The following is a 20561-nucleotide window of genomic DNA, read 5'->3' on the forward strand; positions in this document are numbered from 1 at the left end:
AAACCATATGATACCGTGGTGACTGTAGTTAGAGAAAATAATTCATCAGACCTGATTAAAAAAACCAGGGCGGGCCGTGGACCGGACACACCGTTGGAGAAAGTAATTTATCAGGTAAGCATAAATTCTGTTTTCTCCAACATAGGTGTGTCCGGTCCACGGCGTCATCCTTACTTGTGGGAACCAATACCAAAGCTTTAGGACACGGATGAAGGGAGGGAGCAAATCAGGTCACCTAAATGGAAGGCACCACGGCTTGCAAAACCCTTCTCCCAAAAATAGCCTCTGAAGAAGCAAAAGTATCAAATTAGTAAAATTTGGCAAAAGTGTGCAGTGAAGACCAAGTCGCTGCCTTACATATCTGGTCAACAGAAGCCTCGTTCTTGAAGGCCCATGTGGAAGCCACAGCCCTAGTGGAGTGAGCTGTGATTCTTTCAGGAGGCTGCCGTCCGGCAGTCTCATAAGCCAAACGGATAATGCTTTTAAGCCAAAAGGAAAGAGAGGTAGAAGTTGCTTTTTGACCTCTCCTTTTACCAGAATAAACAACAAACAAAGAAGAAGTTTGTCTGAAATCTTTAGTGGCCTCTAAATAGAATTTTAGAGCACGGACTACGTCCAAATTGTGTAACAAACGTTCCTTCTTTGAAACTGGATTCGGGCACAAAGAAGGTACAACTATCTCCTGGTTAATATTCTTGTTGGAAACAACTTTCGGAAGAAAACCAGGCTTAGTACGCAAAACCACCTTATCTGCATGGAACACCAGATAGGGCGGAGAACACTGCAGAGCAGATAACTCAGAAACTCTTCTAGCAGAAGAAATTGCAACCAAAAACAAAACTTTCCAAGATAATAACTTAATATCTACGGAATGTAAGGGTTCAAACGGAACTCCTTGAAGAACTGAAAGAACTAGATTAAGACTCCAGGGAGGAGTCAAGGGTCTGTAAACAGGCTTGATTCTAACCAGAGCCTGAACAAACGCTTGAACGTCTGGCACAGCTGCCAGCCTTTACTGAAGTAAAACAGATAAAGCAGAGATCTGTCCCTTCAGAGAACTTGCAGATAATCCCTTCTCCAAACCCTCTTGTAGAAAGGATAAAATCCTACGAATTTTTATCTTGTTCCATGGGAATCCTTTAGATTCACACCAATAGATATATTTTTCCATATCTTATGGTAAATTTTTCTAGTTACAGGCTTCCTAGCCTGAATCAGAGTATCTATTACAGAATCTGAAAACCCACGCTTTGATAAAATCAAGCGTTCAATCTCCAAGCAGTCAGTTGGAGAGAAACCAGATTCGGATGTTCGAATGGACCTTGAACAAGAAGGTCCTGTCTCAAAGGTAGCTTCCATGGTGGAGCCGATGACATATTCACCAGGTCTGCATACCAAGTCCTGCGTGGCCACGCAGGAGCTATCAAGATCACCGAAGCCCTCTCCTGGTTGATCCTGGCTACCAGCCTGGGAATGAGAGGAAACGGTGGGAAAACATAAGCTAGGTTTAAGGTTCCAAGGTGCTACTAGTGCATATACTAGAGTCGCCTTGGGATCCCTGGATCTGGACCCGTAACAAGGAACCTTGAAGTTCTGACGAGACGCCATCAGATCCATGTCTGGAATGCCCCATAATTGAGTTATTTGGGCAAAGATTTCCGGGTGGAGTTCCCACTCCCCCGGATGGAATGTCTGACGACTCAGAAAATCCGCTTCCCAATTTTCCACTCCTGGGATGTGGATTGCAGACAAGTGGCAGGAGTGATCCTCCGCCCATTGAATTATCTTGGTCACTTCCTCCATCGCCAGGGAACTCCTTGTTCCCCCCTGATGGTTGATATATGCAACTGTCGTCATGTTGTCTGATTGAAACCTTATGAATTTGGCCTCTGCTAGATGAGGCCAAGCTTTGAGAGCATTGAATATCGCTCTCAGTTCCAGAATGTTTATCGGGAGAAAAGATTCTTCCCGAGACCATAGACCCTGAGCTTTCAGGGGTTCCCAGACCGCGCCCCAGCCCACCAGACTGGTGTCGGTCGTGACAATGACCCACTCTGGTCTGCGGAAGCTCATTCCCTGTGACAGGTTGTCCAGGATTAGCCACCAACGGAGTGAATCTTTGGTCCTTTGATCTACTTGAATCGTCAGAGACAAGTCTGTATAATCCCCATTCCACTGTCTGAGCATGCACAGTTGTAATGGTCTTAGATGAATTCGTGCAAAAGGAACTATGTCCATTGCTGCAACCATCAATCCTATTACTTCCATGCACTGCGCTATGGAAGGACGAAGAACAGAATGAAGAACTTGACAACAGCTTAGAAGTTTTGATTTTCTGACCTCTGTCAGAAAAATCCTCATTTCTAAGGAGTCTATTATTGTTCCCAAGAAGGGAACTCTTGTTGACGGGAAAAGAGAACTTTTTTCTATGTTTACTTTCCATCCGTGAGATCTGAGAAAGGCTAGGACGATGTCCGTATGAGCCTTTGCTTTTGACAGAGACGACGCTTGAATCAGGATGTCGTCCAAGTACGGTACTACTGCAATGCCCCTTGGTCTTAGAACCGCTAGAAGGGACCCTAGTACCTTTGTGAAAATTCTCGGAGCAGTGGCTAATCCGAATGGAAGTGCCACAAACTGGTAATGCTTGTCCAGAAAAGCGAACCTTAGGAACTGATGATGTTCCTTGTGGATAGGAATATGGAGGTACGCATCCTTTAAATCCACCGTGGTCATAAATTGACCTTCCTGGATGGTAGGAAGGATCGTTCGAATGGTTTCCATTTTGAACGATGGAACCCTGAGAAATTTGTTTAGGATCTTGAGATCTAGAATTGGTCTGAATGTTCCCTCTTTTTTGGGAACTATGAACAGGTTGGAGTAAAACCCCATCCCTTGTTCTCTTATTGGAACTGGATGAATTACTCCCATCCTTAACAGGTCTTCTACACAATGTAAGAATGCCTGTCTTTTTATTTGGTTTGAAGATAATTGAGACCTGTGGAACCTTCCCCTTGGGGGTAGTTCCTTGAATTCCAGGAGATAACCTTGAGAAACTATTTCTAGTGCCCAAGGATCCTGAACATCTCTTGCCCAGGCCTGAGCAAAAAGAGAAAGTCTGCCCCCCACCAGATCCGGTCCCGGATCGGGGGCCATCCCTTCATGCTGTTTTGGTAGCAGTGGCAGGCTTCTTGGCCTGCTTACCCTTGTTCCAGCCTTGCATCGGTCTCCAGGCTGGTTTGGGTTGAGAAGTATTACCCTCTTGCTTAGAGGATGTAGAAGTAGAGGCTGGTCCGTTTCTGCGAAAGGGACGAAAATTAGGCTTATTTCTAGCCTTAAAAGACCTATCCTGAGGAAGGGCGTGGCCCTTTCCTCCGGTGATGTCTGAAATAATCTCTTTCAAATCAGGACCAAACAGTGTTTTGCCCTTGAAAGGGATGTTAAGCAATTTTGTCTTGGAAGACACATCCGCTGACCAAGACTTTAGCCAGAGCGCTCTGCGCGCCACGATAGCAAACCCTGAATTTTTCGCCGCTAATCTCGCTAATTGCAAAGCGGCATCTAGAATAAAAGAGTTAGCCAATTTAAGTGCATGAACTCTGTCCATAACCTCCTCATACGAAGATTCTTTATTGAGCGACTTTTCTAGTTCTTCGAACCAGAAACACGCTGCCGTAGTGACCGGAACAATGCATGAAATTGGTTGAAGAAGGTAACCTTGCTGAACAAACATTTTTTTAAGCAAACCCTCTAATTTTTTATCCATAGGATCTTTAAAAGCACAACTATCTTCTATGGGAATAGTAGTGCGTTTGTTTAGAGTAGAGACCGCCCCCTCGACCTTAGGGACTGTCTGCCATAAGTCCTTTCTGGGGTCGACTATAGGAAATAATTTCTTAAATATAGGGGGAGGAACAAAAGGTATGCCGGGCCTTTCCCATTCCTTGTTTACTATGTCCGCCACCCGCTTGGGTATAGGAAAAACATCGGGGGGCACCGGAACCTCTAGGAACTTGTCCATCTTACATAATTTCTCTGGAATTACCAAATTGTCACAATCATCCAGAGTAGATAATACCTCCTTAAGCAGTGCGCGGAGATGTTCTAATTTAAATTTAAATGTTACAACATCAGGTTCAGCTTGTTGAGAAATTTTTCCTGAATCTGAAATTTCTCCCTCAGACAAAACCTCCCTCCTGGCCCCTTCAGATTGGTGTGAGGGTATGTCAGAAACGTTATCATCAGCGTCCTCTTGCTCTTCAGTGTTTAAAACAGAGCAATCGCGCTTTCTTTGATAAGTAGGCATTTTAGATAAAATATTTGCAATAGAATTATCCATAACAGCCGTTAATTGTTGCATAGTAATAAGTATTGGCGCACTAGATGTACTAGGGGCCTCTTGTGTGGGCAAAACTGGTGTAGACACAGAAGGGGGTGATGCAGTACCATGCTTACTCCCCTCATCTGAAGAATCATCTTGGGCACTATTATTATCTGTGGCATCATTGTCCCTACCTTGTTTGGACACCATGTCACAATTATCACATATATTTAAATGGGGAGACACATTGGCTTTCATACATATAGAACATCGTTTATCTGATGGTTCAGACATGTTAAACAGGCTTAAACTTGTCAACAAAGCACAAAAAACGTTTTAAAGTAAAACCGTTACTGTCACTTTAAATTTTAAACAGAACACACTTTATTACTGAATATGCGAAAAAGTATGAAGCAATTGTTCAAAATTCACCAAAATTTCACCACAGTGTCTTAAAGCCTTAAAAGTATTGCACACCAAATTTGACCCCTATACAGTCCCAGGAATCTGCTTTGCTGAGACCCAACCAAGCCCAGAGGGGAATACGATACCAAATGACGCCTTCTATAAGCTTTTTCAGTGGATCTTAGCTCCTCACACATGCATCTGCATACCTTGCCTTCCAAAAACAACTGCGCATTAGTGGCGCGAAAATGAGGCTCTGCCTATGACTAGAGAAGGCCCCCATCTGAAAAAAGGTGTCCATACAGTGCCTGCCGTTTTTTAACAACAATCCCCAAGATTATAATAACTATAAAGCGCTATAATCTGTCAAATATGCTTAGCAAGTAATCGTTTTAGCCCAGAAAAATGTCTACCAGTTTTTTAAGCCCTTATAAAGCCTTTATTCTTTTACTTAATCTAAAAAAATGGCTTACCGGTCCCCATAGGGAAAATGACAGCCTTCCAGCATTACCAAGTCGTGTTAGAAATGTGGCCATCATACCTCAGGCAGAAAAGTCTGCCAACTGCTTCCCCCAACTGAAGTTACTTCATCTCAACAGTCCTGTGTGGAAACAGCAATCGATTTTAGTAACGTTTGCTAAAATCATCTTCCTCTCACAAACAGAAATCTTCTTCTCTTTTCTGTTTCAGAGTAAATAGTACATACCAGCACTATTTTAAAATAACAAACACTTGATTGAAGAATAAAAACTACATTTAAACACCAAAAAACTCTTAGCCATCTCCGTGGAGATGTTGCCTGTGCAACGGCAAAGAGAATGACTGGGGTAGGCGGAGCCTAGGAGGGATCATATGACCAGCTTTGCTGGGCTCTTTGCCATTTCCTGTTGGGGAAGAGAATATCCCACAAGTAAGGATGACGCCGTGGACCGGACACACCTATGTTGGAGAAATAAACCCTAAGCTAGCTACAATATAACTAATAGTTACATTGTAGCTATCTTAGGTTTTATTTTTATTTCACAGGCAAGTTTGTATTTATTTTAACTAGGTAGACTAGTTAGTAAATAGTTATTAACTATTTACTAGCTACCTAGTTAAAATAAATACAAATTTACCTGTAAAATAAAACCTAACCTGTCTTACACTAACACCTAACATTACACTACAATTAACTCAATTACATTAATTAAATACAATTAACTAAATAACAAAAAAAATGTAATGTAGGTGTTGGCGATGTCGGGGGCGGCATATTAGGGGTGTTTAGACTCTGGGTTTATGTTAGGTTTAAACATAAATTTTCTTTCCCCATAGGAATCAATGGGGCTGCGTTACGGAGCTTTACGCTCTTTTATTGCAGGTGTTCTGCTTTTTTTTAGCCAGCTCTCCCCATTGATGTCTATGGGTAAATTGTGCACCAGCACGTAAAACCAGCTCAAAGCAGCGCTGGTATTTGTGTGGGGTATGGAGCTCAACGCTGCCATATTGCCTGCCAACGCCGGGTTTTTGCAAACCTGTAATAGCAGCGCTATAGGGAGGTGAGCGGTGGAAATAACTTGTAAGTTAGTACCAAGCCGCTCATAACGCAAAACTCGTAATCTGGCCGATAGTTCTTTATCACTAGTGGTTTATATGGTGAGGAGTGCTATTTATTATGCATCTCTATATTGGGTCACACCACTATTTGTTCTGTTACAATTGTAATAGTATACAGCACCCACTCCCTTAAGAAATTGTATCAATTTTATCAATTGGGTCACCATTCAGTAGTGCCATTCTCTTATCCCCTCTCTCCCCTTTCCCATTGTGCCACAAAGCTTACAATAGGCCTGTGGGTACATATTCAAATAACATCCCAGAGAGTTGTGCCTGAATCTAGGCTGCATTCAACTATAACCCTGAACCTTTCCTTTGTGTAGCAAAACCAGCCCCCCTGGATCACATGACCCGTTTATGACACCTTACTTTGATCTAGAGGTGGAAGTTATTATTCTAAAATTGAAAGCTTCACCTGGCTGTAAATGTTAAGATTATAACAACCAGCAAAAATGAGATTGTATATACAGAAATCCATGATTTAAATCAACGCTTACTGAGTAGTGATTAAAATCAAATCCACCCTAAAACATGGGTTAAAACCCATAACATTACAGGGGCTCTAGTTTTAAAATGACATGCTCTAACAAATTAGAAAATGCCATTTTTTACTATAAATGATCCTTTATAAAAGGACATCATTTGTTGCTGGTGCATTTCAAATTTCCCTATTAAGTCAAAGCAGATGCAAAGGGCATATCTAGATTTCTCCGCACACCTGTTCACATTAAAAATGATACAATAACTACTTTTACTACAAACATTTTGCGAACACGTGTATTGCAAAGTGCTTCTATTTCAAAATGCATTCATGTTGAGTATTATATCTCTTTAAAGAGTAGTGTGTGTTATCCTGTGCTATTGTAGTAAAAAGGTCTAATACAGTAGCACTGCGCTGATAGTCCAGGTTTTATAGAAAGAGAGATAGCTGGATGTTTTTGCCCAGAATATCCTGCAACAATGGAAAGTCCGTGGGTTGAGCATTACTGTGGGAAAACATGTCAATCTCCTAGCACTCAAAGAATAATTTTACTGGACCCAACAGCTGGAAAGAGTTGCTCAACAGAGGATGAAAAAAAAAAATGTGTTACGCAAGAGGCTGATAAAATATGTTTAGCAATAACACACTAGCTTGCAAAAACATTACCTATTGATTATCTGTGTTTTAGCTATGAGAAACATTATGGGCTCCATTTATTAAGCAGCGGATGCTGCTCCGGAGGCCCATCATTGAAGACTCGCCTGAAACAAAAAAAGTAAAAAAAAAAAAAAAACGCTGCTCCTTTACCTCTCCACTACCTAAAAGGTGGCGGATTGAATTTATCCCGATCCAATCAGGATGATTGACAGCCCCTGCTAGCGGCCAATTGCCCGCCAGTGAGCGGCTTTGCACAAGCATTTCTGGTGAAATGCTTGTACAATGTATAGCGAATCATGTCCACTCGACACTTGTTAAATCAAGCCCTATGGGTCTATTTTTACATTATCTTGACTTATATGTGGTCCTTAAAACCCATGACTGTTTCAAGGACTGTATATACACACACATACACACATACATACATATACACATACACATACACATAGGTTCACTTACTTTTCCAGTCTGCATGGTGAATGATCACTCAATGTCTTCAATACAAATTTGAATTACAACGGTTTGTGCATCATTAGTCTAGTCAGATTGCGTTTGTCTATAATTGTGGCTTAGATAACGGAAGTAAATTAGAAATTGTTTACAATTTCATCCTCTGACTGATGAAGGTTTAATTTTTACTTGCTGTCCCCTTTAACACTTTTGTACATTCTGCTTTGTCGCCCCCCCCCCCCCCCCCACAAGAGGCCACAAAGCAAAATCTGTAACCTATGTTATGAAAATGCTGTAAATTGTCTAAAAAAAGTTATTTGATTTAGAGTATTTGCAGGTTAAAATTTAGCTTTTTTTGTCTCCTATAGAGCGTTCGTAGACGTCATTGTTACCACAAAAAAAAAAAAAAAAAAAAAAACCAAGCATGTATATTTTTAGGGGACCTGTGCAAATCGTAAGAAACCTATATTTTACTTTTTTTGTTTTGTAATATACATAAGAAATTCTAAAGGTTTCAAATGCCAAAAATATTTTTTCATAAATATTTAAACTTGTATTCGGTACTTAGGAGACAGTAAACTTAAGATGGGATGGTCTACACCATGGTTTCTCAACAGTCAGGCCGTGGCAGCCCTGCTGGTGGGCCACATCCCGACATACCCCTGAATGTGCACTCTGACAGGCCCACCGCTCCACACATAAGGAATACTGGGCAGGCCTGTCAGAGTGCCATTACACATGTGCGTGTACCCTTGGCATGAAGCAGCAGATCAATGTGTGTATGTATATATAACTACCGGTCCCTGGACATGTCTGGCTAAAGTTGACCGGGCCTTGAGGTCACTTGCTTTGAGAACCACTGGTCTACACTTTAGTAAACACAGATTCTGCCCAATATAATTAAGGATAAAGATGAGCGTAAGAGAAATTGCAGCCAATGTATGAGGCACCACCAGCTTCAAACGACAATAAGTGTTCATATTTACATCAAATTATCTCATGAAAAAACCATTACAAAATATAGAACTTGCTGTTGAACTACTGCAGTTCAGCAAGTTATTTAGCTTTATCTAGACTGGTTTAACAGCCCAATTAATCTCTTAATAAAACATTGGCGAAGATACGCAAACGTGCAAGAGAACAATGAAACTAGCAGGTGCCTGAATGTTGCATTTACCTTGTTCAGTTCCCGAAGTTTATTTTTAGCAGCTGTAGAATCTTCCTGTTCCGCAGACAACAGTTTTTCCTTCTCGTCCAACTGCCGTTTGAGAGCTGTGACTGGATCTCCTTTCTGAGTAGCCTATAAACAAGATCATTTTACGGAAAAAATCAATTTAAGTCTTTGGTTCCTTAGTTATGGCTATAACAATGTTTTGTTAAAGATCCAATACCACATATATATATATATATATATATATATATCTCAACTATTATTCTCATTATTCAGGGATATTTCATATAGCCGTTACTAGCAATATTTTCCAAGTTGCAAAGAGTTGTCAAAGAGCAAATGGATTGTAACATTTATTGATTTCTAAAATTCTGGCTTTTCACAAAATAGATTTTTTTAAAGTATCTTTTTTAAATAGACATTAAAGAGACAAATTAACTTATATTTCCTAGGACTAAGCATTCAGAGGCATAATAAAACTTGATATATGTTTATATAATACAGCCAATCTGTAGCGTGCTGTTAGAGCTACCAAGAAGCATGTTGCCTACTACAGACTTTTGTTCTTTTATGGTATAGATGGATCATATAAAATTTTATATATCTTTCCGATTTACTTATTTCATCAAATTTGTTTCATTTTTATGGTATCCTTTGTTGAAGGAGAAGCAATGCACTGCTGGGAGCTAGATGAAGACACCTGGTGAGCAATGACAACAGGCATATATGTGCAGCCACCAATAACCAGCCAGCTCCCAGTAGAGCACTGCTGCTCCTAAGCCTACCTAGGTATGTTTAGACCTTGTGACTTTATTTAAAGTACATATTTATTTTTAATGTGTTTTGGCAACTGTTATAAATATACAGTAGAGGGCTATGGACAATTTAAGTAGAAAATAACACCTAGATTACGAGTCTTGCGTTAGGGTTAAAAAGCAGCGTTGAGAGGTCCCAACGCTATTTTTTATTGCCCTCTGGTATTACGAGTCTTGCAGGTACAGGTGTACCGCTCACTTATTTGGCCAGACTCGGAAATACCGCAAATCCACTTACGTCAATTGCGTATCCTCTTTTTTCAATGGGACTTGCATAGCGCCGGTATTACGAGTCTGCCAAAAAGTGAGCGGTAGACCCTCTCCTGTCAAGCCTGGTACCGCATTTGAAAGTCAGTAGTTAAGAGTTTTATGCTATGGCGTTGTAGTGTAAAACTCTTAACTAAAGTGCTAAAAAGTAAACTAACACCCATAACCTACCTATTAACCCCTAAACCGAGGCCCCCCCCCACATCGCAAACACTAAAAAAAATGTTTTAACCCCTAATCTGCTGAACCTGACATCGCCGCCACTATAAACATATTAACCCCTAAACCGCCGCACTCCCGCATTGCAAACACTATTTAAATATTATTAACCCCTAATCTGATGGCCCTAACATCGCCGACACCTACCTACATTTATTAACCCCTAATCTTCCGCCCCCAATGTCGCCGCCACTATATTAAATGTATTAACCTCTAAACCTAAGTCTAACCCTAACCCCCCCTAACTTAAATATAAATTACAATAAATCTAAATAAAATTACTACAATTCACTAAATTATTCCTATTTAAAACTAAATACTTACCTATAAAATAAACCCTAAGATAGCTACAATATAACTATAAGTTACATTGTAGCCATCTTAGGGTTTATTTTTATTTTACAGGCAACTTTGTATTTATTTTAACTAGGTACAATAGTTATTAACTATTTAATAACTACCTAGTTAAAATAAAGACAAATTTACCTGTAAAATAAAACCTAACCTAAGTTACAATTACACCTAACACTACACTATAATAAATTAATTACCTAAACTAAATACAATTTAAAAAAATTATCAAGTACGGAAAAACAAACAAACACTAAAATTACAGAAAATAATTACAAGATTTTTAAGCTAATTAAACCTATTCTAATCCCCCAACAAAATAAAAAAGCCCCCCAAAATAAAAAAAGCCCTACCCTACACTTAATTACAAATAGTCCTTAAAAGGGCCTTTTGCGGGGCATTGCCCCAAAGTAATCCGCTCTTTTACCTGTAAAAAAAAAAAAAAAAAAAAGTACAATTCCACCCCCAACATTAAAACCCACCACCCACACAACCAACCCTACTCTAAAACCCACCCAATACCCCCTTAAAAAAAAAACTAACACTAACCCCTTGAAGATCACCCTACCGTGAGAAGTCTTCACCCAACCGGGCAGAAGTGGTCCTCCAGACAGGCAGAAGTCTTCATCCAGACGGCATCTTCTATCTTCATCCATCCGGCGCGGGTCCATCTTCAAGACATCCGACGCAGAGCATCCTCTTCATCCGGAGTCTTCTTCAACAATGACGGTTCCTTTAAGTGACGTCATCCAAGATGGCGTGCCTTCAATTCCGATTGGCTAATAGAATTCTATCAGCCAATCGGAGTTAAGGTAGGAAAAATCCTATTGGCTGATGAAATCAGCCAATAGGATTGAGCTCGCATTCTATTGGCTTATTGGAACAGCCAATAGGATTGAACTTCAATCCTATTGGCTGATTGCATCAGCCAATAGGATTTTTCATACCTTAATTCCGATTGGCTGATAGAATTCTATCGGAATTGAAGGGACGCCATCTTGGATGACGTCACTTAAAGAAACAGTCATGGTTGAAGAAGACTCCGGATGAAGAGGATGCTCCGCGTCGGATGTCTTGAAGATGGAGCCGCACTGCGCCGGATGGATGAAGATAGAAGATGCCGTCTGGATGAAGACTTCTGCCCGTCTGGAGGACCTCTTCTGCCCGGCTTGGATGAAGACGTCTCACGGTAGGGTGATCTTCAGGGGGTTAGTGTTAGGTTTTTTAAGGGGGTATTGGGTGGGTTTTAGAGTAGGGTTGGTTGTGTGGGTGGTGGGTTTTAATGTTGGGGGGGGGAATTGTATTTTTTTTTTACAGGTAAAAGAGCGGATTACTTTGGGGCAATGCCCCGCAAAAGGCCCGTTTAAGGGCTATTTGTAATTTAGTGTAGGGTAGGGCTTTTTTTTATTTTGGGGGGCTTTTTTATTTTGTTAGGGGGATTAGATTAGGTGTAATTAGTTTAAAAAATCTTGTAATTTTATTATTTTCTGTAATTTAGTGGGGTTTTTTTTCGTACTTTAGATAATTTTTTTAAATTGTAATTAATTGCATTTAGTTTAGTTAATTAATTTAATTATAGTGTAATGTTAGGTGTAATTGTAACTTAGGTTAGGTTTTATTTTACAGGTAAATTTGTCTTTATTTTAACTAGGTAGTTATTAAATAGTTAATAACTATTGTACCTAGTCAAACTAAATATCGAGAAATCGTGCATGAGCACGTTTTACCAGCTCACCGCTAACATAAGCAGCACTGGTATTGAGGTGAGATGTGGAGCTAAATTTTGCTCTTCGCTCACTTTTTTGCAGTTAACGCCGGGTTTGTAAAAACCTGTAATACCAGCATTGTCTGTAAGTGAGCAGTGAAGGAAAACTGCTCGTTAGCACCGCACCCCTGTTAACGCAAAACTCATAATCTAGGTGTAATTTTGTTGTTTCTTTATTAGGACTCATATTGGCAATACTGTAGCTATTTTACTTTAAATAGAAACTAGATAATCTTCTAATATTTACCAAATTAATTAAAGTCTTCAGTAAATGAAGAACTATGAAAACAATAATAATAATAAAAATTTAAAAGGTGCTGCTAATACTTTTGCTAATTTTGGCTGCAATACTTTATTTTATGATTCAGATAGAGAATTAATTTTAAACCACTTTGCAATTTACTTCTATTATCAATTTTGCTTCATTCTCTTTGCCTATGTTAGTGATAGGAAGTGGTAAAGTTAGGTGTTAGAAAAAGATTCTTCAATCAAGAGTTTATTATTTTTTAATTAGTACAAGATTGTGCTGCTTTATTCTAGGGTGTAGCCGTAGTCCATATCAGTCTCTTCAGTAGAGCAGTGGTGGCTTTAGGGCAATGGGAACTTGTGGGACATAATTCTCACTGCGCCACCCATATTCTGAATGCTGCCCTAACCCAGAAAACCTGAGGGATATTACTCAGGACTTTTTTTGTTTCACAGATCCATGTGAGGGAGAGGACCTCTCAAACCTGGGAGCTGCCTTTGCTGTCAGGCAGAATATGAGGTAGGTGCTGGCTTTATTTTCTGGGGGTAGTCAGTAACTAAGAAAAAAGGTTGGGCACTTTATTTCATAATATTGGACAAATTTCATTGAAATGAGGCTCTTTAATTTTATGGGCACAGATTCTCCTAGAGACTTAGGAGACACCATGGGCAGCTTAAACGCAGGCACTGGGGCTGGTTTTAAAAAATATGGTGGTTTCACATTTCCCGGCAGTTTCATAACTAATAATAGCTGACCGGGAGATGACTTATTGGCATCCCCACGATGGGCAGTACTAAGGAAGCGGCAATTGTATGTGCGCCTTTTCGATTCACTTCCTGAACATCGTGAGGTGAATTTGTGCATCTTCCTTGCAAACTACGCATTTTCTATTCTATATGCATATTTAGATCCAGAGCCCGACTTCTGCAGCTGCTGCTAGGTTCGGTTGGGCTCGTGAGGTATCGGCTCCTGCTCAGAGGAAGGTAGGCACCTCAGCAAAGTACTGCTGATGTGTTCTGCAGAGTTGTTTAAGCGTTTTTGGCCTTTCTACACTTAAGGGTTATAATAGAGTAAAAAAGTTAGTTTAAAATTTAAAGTGACAGTAATGTTTTTTATGTTTTTGACGTTTATTAATAAAATTTAACTTTTTTTGTGTTAATTTGATATTTTGTGAGTCAAGATGGACCAAGAGGCTCTGCAAGGTGCCACCTCTGTTCTTTGTGTTTTGATGCCAATGTGGAACCATCAATCCCTTTCTGTTCCTCATGTATTGAGAGAACTTTAAACTATAGGGATAGAATTTTTTCTGAGCCAACATTTTCTAAAGAGGATGCTGTTCAGGAATCTAATGACAATGTTCAATATATGCCGCAGCTTTCTCCTCAAGCGTCCCAAAGTTTACCGCCCACACATGCAGTGCCCTGCGCTTCCTCTCTAACTTCTTCTGGAGTTACTTTGCAAGACATCGCTTCTCTCATGTCTTCTGCAGTCTCTGGTGCATTGTCTGCTTTCCCAATGTTGCATGTAAAGCGTAAGAGGAAAAACAGACATTCAGCAAGCGAGGTTTCTGACGCAGTTGTTGCCATTTCAAATGCTCCCTCCCAGAAGCCTGAGGAAGATACCTTAGTAGCATCTGAAGGTGAAATTTCAGATTCTGACAGTGTAATTCCTCTTGCTGACACTGAAGTTGTATCCTTCAGGTTTAAACTAGAACACCTCCGTCTGTTACTCAAGGAAGTTTTAGTTACATTGGACGACTGAGACTCCACGGTCGTAGTTAATCCTAAGAAATCCAGTAAGCTAAACAAATATTTTGATGTACCTTCCTTGGTGGAGGTTTTTCCTGTACCAGATCGAGCTACTGAGATCACTGCTAAGGAATGGGAGAGACCGGGTTTCTTTTTTTCTCCTTCTCCTATATTTAAAAAGATGTTTCCCATAGCAGACTATTAAGGAGTCTTGGCAAACAGTACCCAAGGTGGAAGGAGCAGTTTCCACTCTGGCCAAGAGAACTACTATACCCATAGTGGATAGTTGTGCCTTTAAGGATCCTATGGATAATAAATTAGAGGGGTTACGCAAGAAGATGTATGTACACCAGGGGTTACAATGGCAACCTGCAGTGCGCATTGCTACCATCACTAGCGTGGCGGCATATTGGTTTGATGCATTGTCTGATGCTATCAGGACAGACACCCCCTTGATGAGATTCAGTATAGGATAAAAGCTCTTAAGTTAGCTAATTCCTTTATTACTGATGATTCCCTACAGGTTATCAAACTAGGAGCAAAAATATCAGTTTTTGCTGTTTTAGCCCGCAGAGCCTTATGGTTAAAGCCTTGGTCTGCGGATGTGTACTCTAAATCTAAGCTTTTGGCGATTCCCTACAAGGAAAAGACCTTGTTTGGGCCAGGTTCAATGGAAATAATCTCTAATATCACGGGAAGGAAAGGTCATCTTCTCCCCCAAGATTAGAGAAAAAAGCAAAAAGGGACGTCAGAGTAATTTTCGTTCCTTTTGTAACTTCAAGGGAAATCCTTCCGTTTCCTTCTCCAAGCAAGATCAGTCTAAACCTTACTGGAGACCCAATCAGTCTTGGAATAAGGGAAAACAACCCAAGAAGCCGGGATTCCTGGGCAGTGGACATAGTGGCCCAGGGATACAAACTAGAGTTCAAAAGTTTTCCTCCCAGAAGCAGGTTTCTGCTTTCAAGATTATCTGTAGACCAGGCAAAAAGAGAGGCGTTCTTACATTGTGTAAGAGACCTCTCCGACTTGGGAGTGATAATTCCTGTTCAGATACAGGAACAGGGTCTGGGGTTTTATTCCAATCTGTTTGTGGTTCCCCAAAAAAAGAGGGAACTTTCAGGCCAATTTTAGATCTCAAGAGTCTAAACAAATTTCTCAGAGTACCGTCCTTCAAGATGGAAACTATTCGTTCCATTCTTCCTTTGGTCCAAGAGGGTCAATTTATGACAACAGTGGATTTAAAGGACGTGTACCTGCATATTCCTATTCACAGGGATCATCACAAGTTTCTAAGGTTTACCTTTCTAGACAAACACTTCCAATTCATGGCCCTTCCTTTCGGTCTTGCCACAGCTCCCAGAATTTTCTCAAAGGTTCTGGGATCTCTGTTGGCGGTGCTCCGATTATGGGGCATTGCAGTGGCGCCCTATCTGGACGATATTCTGGTTCAGGCGCCATTCTTTCAACAATGAAGATCCCACAAGGAAATTTTGTTATTCTTCCTGCGAACTCACGGATGGAAGGTAAATTTGGAAAATAGCTCCTTAGTTCCAAATACAAGGGTAACGTTCTTGGGAACCTTAATAGATTCCCTATCAATGAAATTTTATCTGACAGAAGTCAGGAAATCAAAGATTTTTGCCTAGCGCTTCAGTCCGCTCCTCGGCCATCAGTGCATGGAGGTAATCGGGCTGATGGGGGCTGCAATGGACATCATCCCGTTTCAATTAAACATGCTCAGTCAGTGGAAGGGAGATTATGCGGATTTGTCTCCACAAATTCTTCTGAAGCAGGAGACAAGGGATTTGCTTCAATGGTGGTTGTCTCAGGATCATCTCTCCCAGGGAACCTGCTTTCACAGACCCTCCTGGGTGATTGTGACAACAGACGCCAGCCTTCTGGGATGGGGGGCAGTTTGGGGTTCCCTAAAGGCTCAGGGAGTTTGGACTCAGTCGAAGTCTGTTCTTCCTATAAACATTCTGGAGTTGAGAGCGATCTTCAATGCTCTTCTAGCCTGGCCCCAGTTAGCCTTAGCCCAGTTTATCAGGTTCTAGTCGGACAACATAACTTCAGTGGCTTACATCAATCATCAGGGAGGAACACAGAGTTCCTTAGCGATGACAGAGGTAACCAAGTGGGCGGAGTCTCACTCTTGCTGTCTGGCGGCGATCCACATCTCAGGAGTGGACAACTGGTAGGTGGACTTCCTGAGCAGGCAGACCTTTCATCCGGGGGAGTGGGAACTCCATCTGGAAGTGTTCTCCAGCCTGATTCTCAAATGGGGTCAACAGGAGTTGGACCTTTGGGCATCTCGACAGAATGCCAAGCTTCCAAGGTATGGATCAAGGTCCAGGGATCCTCAGGCTGTACTGATAGACCACCCTGGCGGTACCTTGGACCTTCAGTCTAGCATACCTTATTTCCTCCATTTGCTCTTCTTCCTCGAGTCATTGCTCGAATCAAGCAGAAGGCGTCGGTGATCCTCACTGCACCGGCCTGGTCTCGCAGGATTTGGTATGCAGATCTGGTGGACATCATCTCTTCCACTTTGGAGACTTCCGTTGAAGAAGGACCTTCTACTTCAAGGGCCCTTCCTTCATCCAAATCTAGCTTCTCTGAAGCTGACTGCTTGGAGATTGAAAGCTTAATCTTGTCCAAGCGGGGCGTTTCAGATTCGGTTATAGAGACCATGATCCAGGCTCGTAAGCCTGTAACTAGAAAGATTTATTTCAAGATATGGCGTAAATATCTTTATTGGTGTGAATCCAAGGGCTACTCATGGAGTAGAGTTAGGACAAAATTCTAGGAATCCTTTCTACAAGAGGGCTTGGAGAAAGGATTATCGACAAGTTCCCTAAAGGGTTAAATATCTGCCTTGTCTATTTTGTTACATAAGCGTCTGGCGGATGTACCAGATGTGCAATCTTTTTGTCAGGCCTTGGTCAGAATCAGGCCCGTATTTAAACCAGTTACTCCTCCTTGGAGTCTTAATTTAGTTCTTAATGTTCTTCAAAGGGCTCCGTTTGAGCCTATGCATTCCTTAGATATTAAGTTGTTATCTTGGAAAGTGTTGTTTCTTGTTGCGATTTCTTCTGCTCGTAGAGTGTCAGAGCTCTCGGCATTGCAGTATGAGTTTCCTTATCTTATTTTCCATTCGGATAAGGTAGTTTTACGTACAAAATTTGGATTTCTTCCTAAAGTAGTTTCTGTCCGGAACATTAATCAGGAGATTGTTGTTCCTTCCTTGTGTCCTAATCCTTCTTCTCAGAAGGAACGGCTTCTGCACAATTTAGACGTGGTACGTGCTCTAAAATTCTACTTACAGGCGACTAAGGATTTTCGTCAGTCTTCTGCCTTATTTGCGTTTTTTTTCAGGAAAACGCAAGGGACAGAGAGCTACGGTTACTTCTCTTTCTTTTTGGCTGAAGAGTATCATACGTTTTGCCTATGAGACTGCTTGACAGCAGTCTCCAGAGAGAGTTACGGCTCATTCCATGAGGGCTGTTGCTTCCTCATGGGCATTCAAAAATTAAGCTTCTGTGGAACAGATTTGCAAGACTGCAACTTGGTCCTCTCTTCACACTTTTTCAAAGATCTATAAATTTGACACTTTTGCCTCGGCTGAGGCCACTTTTGGGAGAATGGTTCTTCAAGCAGTGGCGCCTTCCGTTTAGGTTACCTGTCTTGTCCCTCCCTTACCATCTGTGTACTACTGGGAATCAATACCCAAGCTAGAGTAATTAGATGACCCGTGGACTCATTGTGTCATTAAAAAGAAAAGGAAATTAATGCTTACCTGATAAATGTATTTCTTTTTTGACACGATGAGTCCACGGCCCGTCCTGTTCAATAGACAGGTTGTTGGTAGGTTATAAACTTCAGATACCTCTGCACCTTGTTACTTCCTTTCTCTCCTATACTTTGGTCGAACGACTGGAGTGGGAGGGGAAGGAGGTGATATTTATCAGCTTTGCTGTGCTCGGCAGGAGTGATATTCCCAGTAGAAATTAGATGATCCGTGGACTCAACTCATCGTGTCAAAAAATAAATTTATCAGGTAAGCATAAATTTCCTTCTTTTTTTTTTTGACAATTTTCCTTTCCCCTGCATCATGTGACAGCTATCAGCCAATCACAAAATGCATATAAGTATATACTGTGAATTTTTGCACATGCTCAGTAGGAGCTGGTGCCTCAGAAAGTGAGCATAGAAAAAGAGTGCACATTTTTAAAATGAAAGAGAATTGGGAACTTGTTTACAATTGTGTGCTCTACCTGAATTATGAAAGTTTAATTTTGCTTTTATAAATAAAAGAATAACCCAAAATGTAGGAGCCAGGGGTAAATTTGCTCCTGGGTTTGTTGAGAAATCGTGCCAATAAATACCGTGTGCCAGGTATCCTGGATGATGCCGTTCTTTTCTGTCAGTATTTCAATCAGCCGTTGAGCTTCTCCTTCACTGAATACCATGCTGCTGATGGTAGACACCAGAGTCTTGTATGGAATGTAGATAGCACTGTCTGTTTCATTAACTGTAGAAGAAAATATAAACAAAATCAATACAGGATTATAAAAATGAAATGTGCCAATAAACAAAAAAGCTCATATAATTTACTCAAAGATGTATTGCACATGTTTTTACAACTCTGACAAATAATTAAAGTGATGATAAACTTGACATGTTTTAAAATCATGTCCAGAATCTAAGTGATACTTCACAGGGACTTTAATTAATCATGTAGAAAAAAGATGCACTGTAACTTATTTCACGTTAATACGCAAGCGCCCCCCGGATTCAGCCAATCAACAGTCCTCATCGGTGACAGCCCGTTGTGGGAGCAGGCGTCGGCACTACATCCCGGCTTCTCCGCAGTTTGGATTGGTCTAGTGATACTGGCTGCCGACCACGTAAGAGATATTGCTACTCCCCTAGGGCTGTCATACTTGGATTATGGGACATTTAATCACATCTTTTGGAACCTTTGAACAGCCTTTAAGGGTGGGACTCACTCCTGTTCCTCCAATAGAGGACCTGAAATCGGCATAACAAGGAGGACTCTCTCACTCAGACAACTGCATTTGGACTATCTGCTACAAAGGAGTATATCTTCTTTGTCCACAGTAGCTCTCTTTTTCACTTGAGTCTTTGGAGCTAAGTATTTTAGTACTTTGCTGTATCTAATGCTCTTTAGTCTGTATAATAAGTGGCTAAGTTGTATACATATCCTTATGTAAGAATATTTATACAGAACACACACTTAACATTATTGTAAATTGTTTTTCACTGACCAATAGTGTTTTTTGTTCACTAAATAATTGGATATACAGGTAGCCCTCAGTTTACGCCGGGGTTAGGTTCCAGAAGGAATGGTTGTAAATCGAAACCAATGTAAATTGAATCCCAGTTTATAATGTAAGTCAATGGGAAGTGAAGGAGTTAGGTTCCAGGCTCCTCTCAAAATTGGCATAAGTAACACCTAATACATTATTTTTAAAGCTTTGAAATGAAGACTTTAAATGCTAAACAGCATTATAAATCTAATAAAATAATCACACAACACAGAATATATAATTAAACTAAGTTAAATGAACAAAAACATTTGCTAAAACAATCACACAACACAGACTTCACTTTTTTCTGCAAACAGTTCTTTCTATGCATTCCAATCTGGACTGATTTATAGACAGGAAGATCTTGTTACTTTGAAATCTGCTCGATAGCTCAGGTCTGGTTAAACTGATTAATTTCAGCTTGCTTGGCTTTGCTGCAACACAAGCGGACAGCTTCACCTACTGAATATTTTAATAAATGCACTGCTTCTCAATGCTTTTCAATAGCAGTCACATGACTGGAAAAAAAGGTTGTTATTCTGAAACGGTGTAAATTGAACCGTTGTAAACCGAGGGCTACCTGTACCTCTATAAGTGATTAAAATTGGTCTTATGTGTGACAAAAGTGCTATTTGGGATCTCTTTTTCTCTTTTTAATATCCAAAGCACTGTAATTTACTTTTAAATCTAGATGTGCCATTCTAATCCCCCGCGCTCCAGTCGCCCACTTCAAAA

The 20561-nt window shown here is 40.7% G+C and overlaps 1 protein-coding gene across 3 annotated transcripts in view; it reads right to left on the reverse strand.

Moving 5' to 3' along the window:
* RRBP1 (ribosome binding protein 1) overlaps nt 1-20561 on the reverse strand; it is a 176425-nt gene that overhangs the window by 115108 nt on the left and 40756 nt on the right. For all 3 annotated transcript variants that reach the window (XM_053711985.1, XM_053711984.1, XM_053711983.1), the window contains 2 exons: nt 18882-19027; nt 9091-9213 (listed from right to left, as the gene is read on the reverse strand). In XM_053711985.1, coding sequence (XP_053567960.1) covers nt 9091-9213; nt 18882-19027 — 269 coding nt within the window. The remainder of the gene's footprint in view (nt 1-9090; nt 9214-18881; nt 19028-20561) is intronic.

Source organism: Bombina bombina, chromosome 4, assembly GCF_027579735.1.
Source record: "Bombina bombina isolate aBomBom1 chromosome 4, aBomBom1.pri, whole genome shotgun sequence".
NCBI lineage: Eukaryota > Metazoa > Chordata > Amphibia > Anura > Bombinatoridae > Bombina > Bombina bombina.